General features: G+C 43.2%; 2 protein-coding genes across 2 annotated transcripts in view; one reads left to right on the forward strand and one right to left on the reverse strand.

Annotated features, from left to right (window-relative positions):
- Nucleotides 1-364: 364 nt before the first annotated feature.
- LOC139787433 (lysosome membrane protein 2) lies at nt 365-4,727 on the forward strand. The gene is made up of 4 exons (XM_071726518.1): nt 365-1,642; nt 1,926-2,200; nt 2,512-2,755; nt 2,971-4,727. The coding sequence occupies exons 1-4, from the start codon at nt 962-964 to the stop codon at nt 3,310-3,312; spliced, it is 1,542 nt and encodes a 513-aa protein (XP_071582619.1). The 5' UTR covers nt 365-961; the 3' UTR covers nt 3,313-4,727.
- A 483-nt stretch (nt 4,728-5,210) lies between these two features.
- The window catches only part of Emp (epithelial membrane protein), a 31,318-nt gene continuing 22,777 nt past the window's right edge, over nt 5,211-13,751 (reverse strand). Inside the window, exons 3-6 of the mRNA XM_071726517.1 lie at nt 12,528-13,025; nt 11,742-11,940; nt 9,697-9,905; nt 5,211-7,281 (exon numbers count right to left, since the gene is read on the reverse strand). Of these exons, the coding sequence (XP_071582618.1) occupies nt 7,039-7,281; nt 9,697-9,905; nt 11,742-11,940; nt 12,528-13,025 (1,149 nt within the window). The 3' untranslated portion in view covers nt 5,211-7,038. The remainder of the gene's footprint in view (nt 7,282-9,696; nt 9,906-11,741; nt 11,941-12,527; nt 13,026-13,751) is intronic.

The following is a 13,751-nucleotide window of genomic DNA, read 5'->3' on the forward strand; positions in this document are numbered from 1 at the left end:
TGCGGGTGCCAAGATAAATCTTCCTCCCATCTTTAGTTCTCTCTCTTTTTTTCTCCGTTTCTTTGTCTGCCTCTCTCGCGCTCGCGGTGGATACTGCGATGGAGGGTACTGGATGGATACTGCGGATGGAGGGTAAATCAACCCGCGATAGTCGAGTCAGCGATGACCTTGATAGTGATCAGTATTTTTTCTGATTCTTTCCAATTTTTCATTCTCTTCCCTCCTTCCTTCAAACACTCTTCAGGCTCTTTCGAAATGTTGTGCTGTTCAGCAATTGACCCGAAACAAAATGTCAACTCGCATGACACTTTTCCGATAAGATTTAGAGTATTTAGAGTATTATATAGACGATGTGCGAGATATACGTCCGAAGAGGAATGATCTTTCGGAAGCGTCTCGGAGAGACGTTCGTTCCGTTTGTTGAGAGATAAACGCGTTAGATCTTCAGGTATTTCCTCGGACGGATGCTGAAGAGGGGCGAGGAATAGAGATAGCGAGGCCCTAAGTGCGCGCGCTCGTCTCCGAACTCCCCGAGCTGTATATCGGAGGTGTTAGCCATCAAGAGGTCATCGCCGCGTGGCAAGGTTATCGCCGGATTTTTAAAAAAGGCGGGGAGATTTTTGTACGCGGTCGGCGTGGCTCAACCGGCTAGTTCGTCGAAAACGTTGTACGTCGACGGTGACGCTCCCGTTGGCTTATCTGTGTTTGCGTCCGATTGATATTTCCATTCAAACGCGTCGGAGACGGTCCAGCCGTTTGTCTTCGACGGAGAGTGCTCAGATCATCAACAACTCCGGTTTCGCGGAGAGGACAGCTTTCCAGATCCTCAGTCTCGAGATCCTAGAAATTTAATCAAGATTAAATCTCTTCTCTGATCCTCGATGAGGATTGAGAATTAGCGTCGGCAATTAGCGTCGAGAGCGATTAATCCTTTCTTTCACCGGTTACCCTGGCAATCGGCATGACGATCTCGATGACCGAGCTGGACATAGAGAAGAAGGCGATCGGACGTTGCGGGCGCAGCCATCGTCTTCGCTTCTGGAGCGCCTGGATCTACTGCGGCGTCTTCGTGATGAGCTCCGCTGTCTTCTACGCGTTCTGGTACACGGACGCGTTCAACGACTACGTGGTGCTGTCGCAGATGGAACTGCGAAACGGCACCCGCGCCTTCGACTGGTGGCAGCGTCCGCCCACCAGAATCAAATACAACATCCGCATCTTCAATTACACGAACGTGGACGAGTTCCAGGCGGGGGTGGCGAGCAAGCTGCGCGTCGAGGAGCTCGGTCCCTACGAGTACCGCGAGACCCTGAGTCGCACGAACGTGGCGTTGCACGATAACGGCACGGTCACCTACCAGGACAAGAGGTCCTTCGAGTGGGTGGGCGGCCGACCCGGCAACGACACCATCGTGGTGCCGAACGTGCCGTTGATGTTCACCACTGCGTACGTCCGGGACCTCGGCTTCGCGGTGCGATTCTTCATTAACACGGTGCTGTCGAGTCTGCGGGAGTCGACGTTCGTCAACGTGACCGCCGACGGTTTCCTCTGGGGATACGATACTCAGCTCTTCGAAATGGCCAAGCCGCTGATGATGCTCCAGCGGGAGATACCCTTCGAAAAGTTCGGCTTAATGGCCATGGTACGTTTAATCGCGAAGGGTTTTGTCCCAGGCAACGCGATGTCCAAAATCGGGACATAAGACGTCTTATGAAAATGAAAAATGTTACTTCTTTAAGAAATATACTTCAAATATTTATTTTATAGCTGTAGGCCTTACATTTTTATGAAAGTTAAGTGAATACCACGAAAGATAATTTTATCGCGGCGTCAAAGCGAGATTATTTCTTTCGGGAAACGGGAAACTGGCGAGATAACACGGTCATTCAGTCACGATTAATGTAAAACGCGCGTTTTTCTTACAGAAAAATGGTATCGATGGGGATCGCATCACGATGCACACGGGATCGCAAGGCATGGAAAATCTCGGCATGATCGAACGAGTGAACGGGATGGACAACCGGCACATTTGGGATGACGAGCGATGCGATAAGGTCAGGGGCTCCGACGGCATCACATTTCCGCCCAACGTGATAGAGGACACAAGCAAACCTATCTACGTGTATTCTAAGGACATTTGCAGGCAGCTACCCTTCCATTTCACCGAACAAGTGATCACTTACGGCATGCCTTCCCTAAGGTAAACAAAAAAAAATGTAAACCTTGCGCATGATGTGTCACGATTCAATTTCAAACGTGTCGATCTTTAAAGAGAGATAAAACTATTCCTGAATATTTCCAATCGTCCTCGAAAGATATTCTTTAGATGAATATTTCAAAAAATATATTCTAATTTGATTTTTTGCTATTATTTAATAATAATATATTTTCTTACATGTCGAATCGTTCGTTTCTTGCGTTATAAACAAATCCTTCCGATCAGTTCTCTGTTGGAAGATAGAGAACTGATTGAAGATTATGTCTGACACGTACGATTTTATTTTACCTCAGGTACAAATTCACCCCGGATGCATATAACTTTTCGGACAAGCAAAACGAGTGCTTCTGCCAAAAAGTACACGGCACGAGAGTCTGCCCGCCCACGGGACTCTTCAACATGTCCGCGTGCAGCTTTGGCTCGCCGTTGCTCTCGTCGTTCCCGCATTTTTATGGCGCCGACGAGTCCCTGCTGGAGCAAATAGATGGCTTGAATCCTCGGCAGGAAGATCACGAGAGTTTCGTAGACCTACATCCGGTACGTCGATACTAAAATTTTAATTATTATTATTAAATATTCATTACGCTAGATAATAAATCGTTACATCTAAATTATTGTAATTAGAACTCTGCTAGTAGCTTTCAGTTTTAATTAGAATTTATGTAAAGAAATTTGGAAGCAACGTCATCTCCATCTTTTGCTAATTTTATGATCGAGAGCGAATAAAAATCAAATTAAATTTCTGTTTTTAGCGCCTGGCGGTCGCCATGGCCGGCTGGTCGAGGCTGCAAGTGAACCTGGAGGTGCGAAGGGCGATCGGCGTGCCGTTCCTCGGGAAACTGAAAGACGGCACGATTCTTCCGCTTATCTGGCTCGAGGTTGGAACAGACGAGCTTCCGGAACAGGTATTGGAGGTCCTTCAGAGCGCGCATTTCACAGCTGCCAACGTGGAGATGGCCGCGCAATGGGGCAGTCTGATAACAATGATACTCTCCTTGACCGCTATGATTGCCTGTCTCTGGAAATATCGCGTGGAACAAGACGTGGTTCTCCAGAGAAACTCTTTCATTCAGAACAACCTTCTCGAGGTCTGATCGGAACGGAAACCGCTCGGAGAGAAGGAACGAATGAGCGGAGATCCTTGATCCACCTAGGGAAAGAAAAAAAGAATTCCGAGGTAATGCGGATGTAAGGGAATACTGAAAGGTCTAATTTTTTAGACGTCTCGAACTTTTTAAACGCCTCGAGGGGTTTTTCGTGCTCGATCAGTCAACATTCGACTTGAAGCAGAAGATGCGAATCGTTAGTCTCTCGTAGAGTTGCACGGGAGAACGAATTTGTATCGCCAAGTAGAGCTCGGTAACGTTAATAATTGTTGTGCAATTAGAATAATGTACGTTACTGGCAAACTGGTCTCGATCCACACGGAGGGAATCCGTCATTGCGAACAATTTCAGCGTGATAATGACAATTTGCCACGTTTCTTGGAGACAAAAATTATACTGCTCGCGGAAATATTGCTCGTCTGTTTTGAAATAATTTATTAACGACATATTGCGCTTTAACAAAGCATTTACCAAGCGATCTTATTATACTTTGGATCTTACGAATAAATAGGGACGATTCTTTTACTTTTGTTTGTCGAATAATAATATTCTCAAAAATATGGATAAAAATGTTAATATCCGCTCGTGAAATTAAATGTGTTTGTTTGTTTGTTTGTTTTAATATATATATATATATATATATATATATATATATATATATAAAGGATGAATTAAAAACGAATTAGCGAGCATTTGAAGATCTCTTTTATTCGTACGCAATCCATCGTGTTATATTATTATCATAGTGTTATTTAAAATTACGAAACAATCGATACGGCGAGCCGCAAAGTCTACGAGAACGTCGATGGACCATTAGTTCCTTATACGATAAATTGACATACCGCTGTTGTGCACCGTGAGAACGTGACAGAGAAAACACGCCCGCAACGCGGCTGAAGCTGTGATTGAGACTCTAGTGCATCGGAAAATAACGTGCAATTATGCCGGCGGCGATTGCGATCCGTCGACGGTTGCGGCATTCTCGCATCTCGTCGTATTATTACCTGCCGGTGTCGCCGACCGCGACGGTGCGTTACGCCGTAATGAACGACCTGTACTTAATTAATAGGTGACGCACACGCGCGCGCGACGGCAGTACGTATTACATACAACCGTTCAATTAACGAGCTCGTTGTCTCGACGGCGAGATTCGATATAGGTGTTGCTTTAACGTAGAATGTAAGTTTTATCTCATCGGGGCCCGCAAGACTCGCGGTATTCATCGGTATGCGCCACGTATCTTTTTATATTCGTCCTAAGTCTAAAAGAACGGAGAGATCTCTGTTGAAATCTGTGTGTCTGATATTGAATGATATTGTACATATGTAAAAAACTATACGGCGCGCGCCGTTATTTTCTATTTTACTACACTGGTTGAAAAAAAAAAGTTTTATTATAATATAGCGTACGGTAGATTTTTATTTTTGGCATTTACAGCTATCCTCTTACGACGGACCTCCTCTACTTACCTTCGCAAATGCCTCGCGATCTTTTATCTCACGCCGCAGTCTGGAATTATAATTATCTATCCTTTGGCGGATATGGCCAATCGTAATTCATGTAAATCGCGCCTCGTCGCGCTTGATTTATCGCTAATTCGTCTACACATGCTCCATCGTGCGCGTTAACATTTTGATAACCCGAGAAACGAAGTGAGCTCTTAATTCGTCGAAAAAAAACTCGTTTTCATATCAGTGCAAGAGCCGTCTTCACATACACGCATACATATACGTCGTTCATCGTAGTGCACGTGGCCGATAAACGCGTAGTAATAATATCATATGTAATAACATCTGTGTCGCAACGCAGTATCGCGCGCGAGTGCAATGGCGTGTGGGAGTGGAATGGTCGTGGAACACCAAATTCAACTTCTAATCGTCACAAAATTAATTCTATCATATATTTTCCTCACTCCTCCTGCATTCATCTCTCGAACGAGTCCCTAATTCTCCTCGTTCCTTGCAAGAAGAACGAAAAGGCGAAAGAAAATTTGAGGACACTTGGAAATTCCCAAGACGAAAGAGAAGAGATACATAAGAATAAGATGTGAGCAATAAGTGGAGAGTTCCTATTCCTGTCTCTCTTTTTCTTTCATATTTGGAATTTAAATCAAAATATCAGATTGGTGCAAAAGATATACTTGTCGAGACAGAATTTCAACAAAATCGAAGCGAAACTACCGCCACGAGATTCCAAAAAGAGTTTTTGATTTTCTTTTTAAGGAATTTTAGTTTTATAATTTTATTTAATACGAAGTTTGATGAAAATGACAAATCTTTTGCAACAAGCTAATAGATTGTGACTCTAGCTTTCTTATAGAGTTTTACATACGCGCGTGATTTTTTAGAGTTAGTAAAACTTGAGAAAGAATATAGTTGTACAACTATACATATAACGATTACGCTGACACCAAAACCTGATTTCTCACGCGCGCGCGCAATTTGGTATCTTTTGATTTTTATCATACAAAAGTAATTCATTTATTAGATCTAATTATAATCTACGTCTAATAACATTATTTATAATAATAATAATAATAAATGTACAAACGAATAACGAGAAATAGTACATTCTTGGTAATTACAATTCGTAGACGACAACGACGGCCAGATTCTATATGTACAGAAAAGAAGATTTCTGTCGTTCCGCTGTTGCTGCGTCTCGATTACACAAACTACTCGTTGCAAACACGCTCGTGCAATCCAAATTGAAGTCGTGAACGAAGCTTGGCCTCGGGACAACGCCATGGACGGAATATCAATTTTTATCTTTGATCCTTACGTCAGTGCTCGCGACGATAATTGCCTCGCGCGATTAAACGGCGATCCTGATGAGGATCGATTCGATCGTGTGCAGCAAGAAGTCTCGTTATTAATATTAATAATCCTGATAAAAAGAAACGACGTTGCGTCATTGTAAATTTCAATCGCCGAGTTCCTCGCAACACAATGACTTGACTCCAATTTCCTATTTCCGCTCGGTATCGCAGAAAAACATTGTAGGAAAAACATTCGTCGACAGGTTTAGTATTACCCTTTCCACAAAACTAATATCAAGTAAATATAAACAGACAACGAGACTTTATTTTTCGATCAATTTCTCGGTTATAAGAATTCAATTTAAAAAACCGCGACGAAGCGTAGTGTTTTCGCCGAAAAGACATCGATTTAAAATTCGTACGTATATTTTTTAGGCATTTTTCTCAATGCGAAGGAGCGTCAGCTTGCTCCTTCGCGGAGGAAAGACCCGTCGATTCGTCACGATTACATCTCGAGCAAGAAGAAGACGATGTCGAATCACCTGCCCCGCGGATCTCGAATTCGTCGCCGACCGTTGTTCGCGATTGATTTGTACTCGCGCGACTTGACAGCGTCTGACAAAATACCATCCCGAGAAGAAATACACGTAACGTAACATAAATAAAACTATCGGCTGCCCGCGCGATGGAATAAAATTCGCGTCGCGTCGGAGGAGCCTCTCCCTCCCTCCCTCCCTCTCTTCCTTCTTCTCTCTCGCGAGACTCGCGAGGTTCGAACGTGGAAATCCTAATCGAGATATAAAGCACATGCCCGTCGCCTATGAAATAAGTAAGATTATCGTCCAAGTCCTCTCGCGAGAGGGTACACTCGTCGCGCGGCTCGTTCTCGCGGGGCGGAACTCCGAGCACTCGCGCACTCGTCTCAATTCCCACACTCGCTGGACCGGCTGGACTCTCTACTTGCTGAAGGCAGGGTTCAGCTGGCCGTTCTTGGTGCTCGTCGCGTTCGCCGGCAGCGGGTTGCTCAGATGAAGCTTCTCCTGGCGCTTGGCGGCGCGCGCCAGGCACATGAGCGCGCCGAGCAGGACGATCGCGCCGATCGCGGCCAGGGCGCCGGACACCGCGGCGTGGGCAACCGGCGGCAGCTCCACCACCAGCTTCAGCAGGGAGCGCATCTCCTGGGGTAGCTCGTCGACGCACTGCGCGATAAAAGAGAAAGCATATTATCAATACTGGACCGCCTACATATCCGTCGAGAAAGAGAAATTCCTCCTCTCGATTCGCCAATCTTTAATTAAGTGGCTTGTTAAATTATTCTGAAAAGTTTCCTCTTATCGTCGTTAAGAGTAAACATTTCCATTAAAAAAATGTTTTTTTTCTCGAGTCATGTGTCTCTGTGCGTTGCAACACTTAGGCATTTCAGTCTTTATTAGTTCTACTTTACAATAATTCTGCATAACTTGTTTTATCTCCATTTTAAAGGTTTTTTTTATCATTATCCTTTCTTCTAATTGTAAGTTATTATTATGAAATCTTTTTTCATGGTGGATAAATGCGAATCAGCAGAAAATAAGCTTACACACATATGAAAATATACCTATAATTAGTTTTCGTCCTTAGTTGGAGAATTACAAGACCAACACATTAATTACATATAATTAATTCACTAAGGACAAACTAAATTAGCCTAGATCACTCTACACTCTACTTATATACGTACATAATACTAATGCCCACGATTAATAAGGATTAGATGTAATCGCGTGCTAATTCCATTGTTTCTCTCGCTTAAAAAGTAATTTAAAAAAAAGATAACAAATTAAATTAAAAACATTAAGATAAAATTAAAAGTAAAATATTGGTTGCAATATATTGTATATTATGCATTGGGGTAAAGAAGTTTTTAAGCGAGAGTTTAGAGCACATCCGGTTCGGCCATTTTATTTGAGACGAGTCGTCGGCGGAGATGCAATTTCGAATACAATTAAGAAGCGCGATCTTTATCTTCGCGTCTTCTTCATTTGAACATCTTCCTGAAATGGTCAAATCAAAGTTTCTTGCACTCTCGACGTACGTGCTGTCTCAAGTACAAAGGAGATTCTCGGAGTCGGAGAGTATTTCTCCTTCTCTTTTTTTTTTCCTCCCGTCAAAGGACATCGCGACGCGAGGACGATGTTTTAGTGGCGTCGAGACGAGTTCCATTAATATGAATCATGAGCGAAAAGCGCGCGGCAATACGGCTCCTCTACGTGCGCGGTATTCAAACGCAGTACGCACGTCGTTGCCGAGCGGCCGTCCGTGCGAAACGGCCGAACGGCAGGCACGTTCCCTCGTCATTGTCGTCACCGGGCGGAGGCAGAGATGAAAATTTCACCTGCGCGACCGGCTCCGACGATGATGACGACGATTTGTAAGCGACGCGGTGTCCCGCGGTGTCCCGCGTTGTCCAGTAACGTAGGATAAGGGGGAACGAATCAAGGCGCATTGTGCGTGAATTCCTCCGCGGCCGGGGTATCCTTGAGAGGGACTTAATTTGATTCCGTTCGCATAAATAAATTCCTCGTAGCGTCACACTAATTTGATCGAGGTGGCTCACTAAATAATTCAAGATTTGGAAGGTTCTCAATCCGAGCGCTGCTGATGAATAATAATATAATTAATGTCTCTCATAAAGCTTGCCGATCCCGATCTCCCGTTTCTCCGTATTAAAACGCGTTATATCTGCTTCAAAATTTTTATGTGTGCGAATCTTGTTTTGGAGGTGACCGTATCGTATCATTTCTATTTTGAATGCTCGCTTCTTGCCATTTTTTTGTCTTCCTTTTCCTTCTCGTTCCTATCCTTTCAACTTGTAAGCCAATATGGCGGAATGTCGCGCGCGCACTGTCACAACGAGACACTTCCGATATATTTTTAAATATATTTCTGTATTATTTTATTCTTATATGTTTTATGTTCGTCAACATGCCAGAGACGTACGACCCTCGTTTGCATCAAGACTCTCATTGGCATAATTAACAAAATTTATGCTACGTTGGCAGGTTTAATAAGCGATATTCTTAGTAGTTTTTTAGAACAATATGATTATCAGCCATGAAAAAGCGGTCGTCTCCACTTTTTGCGTTAGCTCTCGCATCCTATTAGGATCTGCAATTTAATCCACGTGTGATGTGATAGCCGCCGCGCTCGTTTAACATTTAACTACGGCTGCTGCATAATAATTTACACAAAACACGCAATGATTCATACGTAACTATTCAACATGAATTAAAGTTTTGCAAAAAATTGACTGCAAACTCGATACTCATGCGTTTTTTTTACAGCCTATCGTGGATAATGATAGATGGCAATCAAAAATTTTAACAATTGCGAGAGATACATCGCGTCAAGGATATATCAATTATAATTACCATTACGCATATATTGCATAAATAATGTATTAAGTTAAGACGATGTTACTGCACGATATATGAACAGCGTGATATGTAATAACATATTATATTATGTTATTACATAATTAATATCACGAGATCAATGGATATCACAGAACTATCAGATATATTGTCTGCGGACAATTGACGCCGGGGATAATTAAAAAAGTACCATATACTTACATCCTCGAACCACATGATGGGGAAAACAATGTCGGGGAACGAAGCGACCTGCTTGATGTCTCGCACTTGGCTGACCGCGAGATTTATCTGCACCCTCGCTCGCGCCTTCATGGCCGTGCCCATTATCGGTTGCACATCGATGTAGAGCTGATGCTTCTCAGCTTCCGGCGGCGATATGCCCGTCACAGCCTCCCGTAAAGCCGGATCGGCTGGAAGGAACGATCAACCAGATAAACAACGATCGAGAATCTCAATCACTCGGTAGAACCAAGTTATTACTGTTATTCTACTCTGTTATTCTCTCTTCTTCCTTCTTTCTCTTTCTTTATAAAACTAGTTGAATTACTATTAAAATTACGATTAGTAATCAATATATTTTTTTAATTTGTAATATCTAATTGTTACGCAATTTGTGAAATTAGAATGATAGTTTGTTTTTATGCAACGCGATTCAGCAGAGGTACCTGTTTAACCATTAGACCTGACTACGTTCGTGCCTTTACATAATAACGCGGTGTCAAAAGTCGCCGTGTGTGGTTACATTATATAAAATGGACACAATGCGTCGCAGTTAAATGGCGCTTAATCGTCGGTCGAGCGGCTTTAAGAGCCGTACTTGAGACGCTTAATGTATTTCAAAACGCATAAACGCAACAGTAATCAGTAATGATGTTAACGAATCGGAATTTAGCGATATCTCGTCCGTTCTTTCCCATTTTTTTTCTTAAATATTCACGACTACGGAGTCTTCTCGTTATTATTTTCGCATTTATAATTAAATAGCTTTTAAAGCAGACGTTTATATAAGTGTCAATACAAAATAACATTCAATCGTCGTGCTCTTTCTTCGGAGAAGTTCTCAGAAATCCAGGTGCAGGAGCCGTTTAAAAAAAAATTTATGCCAAGAATTCTTCAAGAAATTTGCATTTAGAATATTTCTCGCTTGATCTGAGGCATCTTGCGTATTACTTACAAACGAAATCGATCGAGTATCCCGCGCACATTTTGTTTTATAGCGAGAGAACGGTTTTACATGCGGCGGTGAAACGAGGCGTTGAATTGGGGCATCGTCTAAAATCCGGAGCGTTGAAAGTAAAAGTTTGCGGCGCGAAAATAAGTGCGATCAACGCAAGAGAAAAAGAGAGAGAGAGAGAGCAAGAAAGAGAAACAGCTCGCATAATATTCCGTGGGAGAATCGCAGCGGATGCGCGAAAGAGATTGTTCCTAGAAAAAAAAATAGGCCTCGTGGTAACAGACTGCTCGACCGATTCCGACTTCTAGTTTATGAGTCGCGCGAAGCCGGAAGCGGCGCGACAGGTAGATCTCGCTTGTGAAACTGGCACGCACGTAAACGATCTTCGTTAACCGCGGCCTGTCGATCGATCGGTCGGTCGGTTACCCGTGAAGAAAAGGCGACGTATGGGCGCGAGAGGACGAGAAATCGCGCGGCTCTCGTTTGTCAGCGATCAGGAAATCGCGACGAGCGATCGCCAGTCGCGACCGGGGCACACGGATAAGAAAACGTCGGCGACGAAGGATGCGGCGCGCGTTGCACATGACGCAAATAGATTTATCACGATAATCCGCTAAGAAAATAATTCGCGGCGCGAATTATCCGCTGCGCTTACGTAAGACGATACACTTTTAGATACACGCGAGATTGAAGTAACGCGTAACGATCGGCTCGCGAACGACGTATGTTATCTCGCAGTGTCGGGAGATTCACAACAATCACGACACGATAGTTACGTCAAAGTCGGGTGATGTGTATCACGTTTTCCGCGATTAGGGAAGCCCGTAATCAATCCCGAGAAATGATAATAATAATTACGGCAAAAACAAGACGCGAGTACTTGTGCCGAGTGTTACCCAACCGATTCGCGTCATCTTGACGCATATATATATATCGTCCGACATCGAAATATCGCAAGTAACTCCGATAAATATGATAATTGGCGATGATTAAAAATAGCCCCGAGTGTCTCGTTACGAGAGTGATTTGTAAACAAGCTGCTTCGCCGCTGCGCGCGTTACGTGACACTTACCAAGGTAGAAATGCGGGAAAGTGAGGAGAACCGGCGAATCGTATTGGCACATGGAGACATTGAATGTGCCTTCCGGTGCACACGGCGGTCCAGCTGGACAGTAACACTGCTGCGACGGCAGATTCTCCACCGTCGTGAAGACATTCGTCGGCGGGGAGAATCTGTAGCCGGGGATCCCTCCGGAGGCTATCACGTCGCGCTAAAAAACAATTCTCTTTGACGCGCGATATTTCTTTTACTTGTAAAACTGGCACCGCCCTATTAAATAAGTAAACGCGTGACTTACATGATTGAAAACAAAATTGAACAAATTCTAAGCAACAACTTGAAATATAGGTATTAATCTTATTTTTCTGTACTTATTTTTCTAAAGTTCGGTCAATATTAATCGAGCTGTTCTTGAAGGGTCAATTGCTGATCCAAGATACCGAAATATATATTACTTAATTATTTTTTGACGCGCCATGCTTTCAATATTTTTTATTACGACAATTATGAATGTTCTATTAAATAAGTAAAAACTTTGGGATTAACTTAAATTAAAAATATTAAAAATTAAATATTGATATATTTTTTTCGATTATAAAATTAATTAACTATTGATCGAAATATTAGATGAATAATACGCTATGTAAGACAGAAACGGAGACGTTTTCTCCGATCTTCCTTTCGTATTTTGCAATCTTGAAAAATTGTTTGGCCGGAGTGGCCGGAGTCCGGGAAGGCCATCATCCGCCTTTGGTCGTATCAGCCGGATAATTAACGACGACCAACAAAAACACAAACCTGATAAACCAGCGGCAACGTCCGGCAGAGGTCCTTGTCGAAGACCTTGAGCACGGTCTCCTTCGTAATATGAGGCGGGAATATGCTGCCGTCGGTGCCCATGATGGAATCGCATTCCTGCGTGGTCCAGAAACCGAGGGCGTCCTTGCCATTCCACCTGTCCATTAATCCAAATTTGGTGATGTCGGTAGTGCCCGTGAATATCGTGTACAGATCCGATCCGGTCGCGTTTTTGCCATAGAGGAGACCGAACTGATCGTACGGCAATTTTTGTTCTTTGGGCACGACGTCCTTGGCCAGCTTGAGCAGGGGATCGTCGTAGCCCCAGAGCAGCTGGCCGACCGACACTTCGACGAATGGCTTGATCTTCAAGATGTCCATGATGGACGCCATCGCCAGTCGCAGGAAACGAGCGGCGTGCTTCGACTGGCTGGTAGCCGATAGCATAGGAACGTTTGGCACGACGACCAGATCGTCCTCGGAACCGGTTGACAGGCTCTAAGATTTTAATAAGAAAAAGAAATAAAAATCTGACCGAGCCGGTTGATTACATGCAATAACGGGGAAACTTGCAGAAGGATAAATGGACGATGAAAATTTGTTTTGTAATAGATAGAAAGAGGTAAAGATTAATAATTAAAATACATATATACGCGACAAAATATTAATAAAAAATATAACATGTTATAAAACTTAAGATATGACACAAAATAGTTAAATCGCGGTGAAATAGACGTAACTAAACATGAAATAAAGATAATAACAGAAAGTGAAAGAAATATGTGAATAAAAATAACTATATATAAAATAATTTGCGATTGGAAGCAGAGAGAAAGAGAGAGAGAGAGTTTAGAGGAGAATGAAAATTCCACGTCAACCGCGAACTGATACAAAACTTCCACATAATATTGACAAATATTTTCTTCCATAAATTTTCTCTCGGAGCAAAAACGATCTGTGTACATACATATTGTCTTTCTTGTCGTCGAATCGCGATAAAATACACTCGACTACGCCGTGGAAACGTTTCTCTGACGAATGTAGAAAGTCGCGGCAGTGATTTCGATGCGCGAGCAAGAGTAACCGTGCAGTCGAGTCGGCGGAGAGGAACGCGGTCTATGACGGATTTAAATAACCCGGAGGCGACGTGACGCCTTCGATTGTCATTCAACACGGATTCGCTGGCTTTTCTTCTTAGCAGCCGACATACATATTCTCGATAAA

This window comes from Temnothorax nylanderi, unplaced genomic scaffold (genome assembly GCF_030848795.1).
Source record: "Temnothorax nylanderi isolate EJ_2023f unplaced genomic scaffold, tnyl_v1.0 TNYL_tig0009_pilon, whole genome shotgun sequence".
Classification (NCBI taxonomy): Eukaryota; Metazoa; Arthropoda; class Insecta; order Hymenoptera; family Formicidae; genus Temnothorax; species Temnothorax nylanderi.

Bases quoted from the DNA above. Each gene is read 5' to 3' on its own strand.
- LOC139787433 (XM_071726518.1), top strand. From the start codon at position 962: ATGACGATCTCGATGACCGAGCTGGACATAGAGAAGAAGGCGATCGGA. The intron at 1,643-1,925 runs GTACGTTTAATC...TTTTTCTTACAG, and splicing joins AGTTCGGCTTAATGGCCATG to AAAAATGGTATCGATGGGGA. The intron at 2,756-2,970 runs GTACGTCGATAC...TTCTGTTTTTAG, and splicing joins GTTTCGTAGACCTACATCCG to CGCCTGGCGGTCGCCATGGC.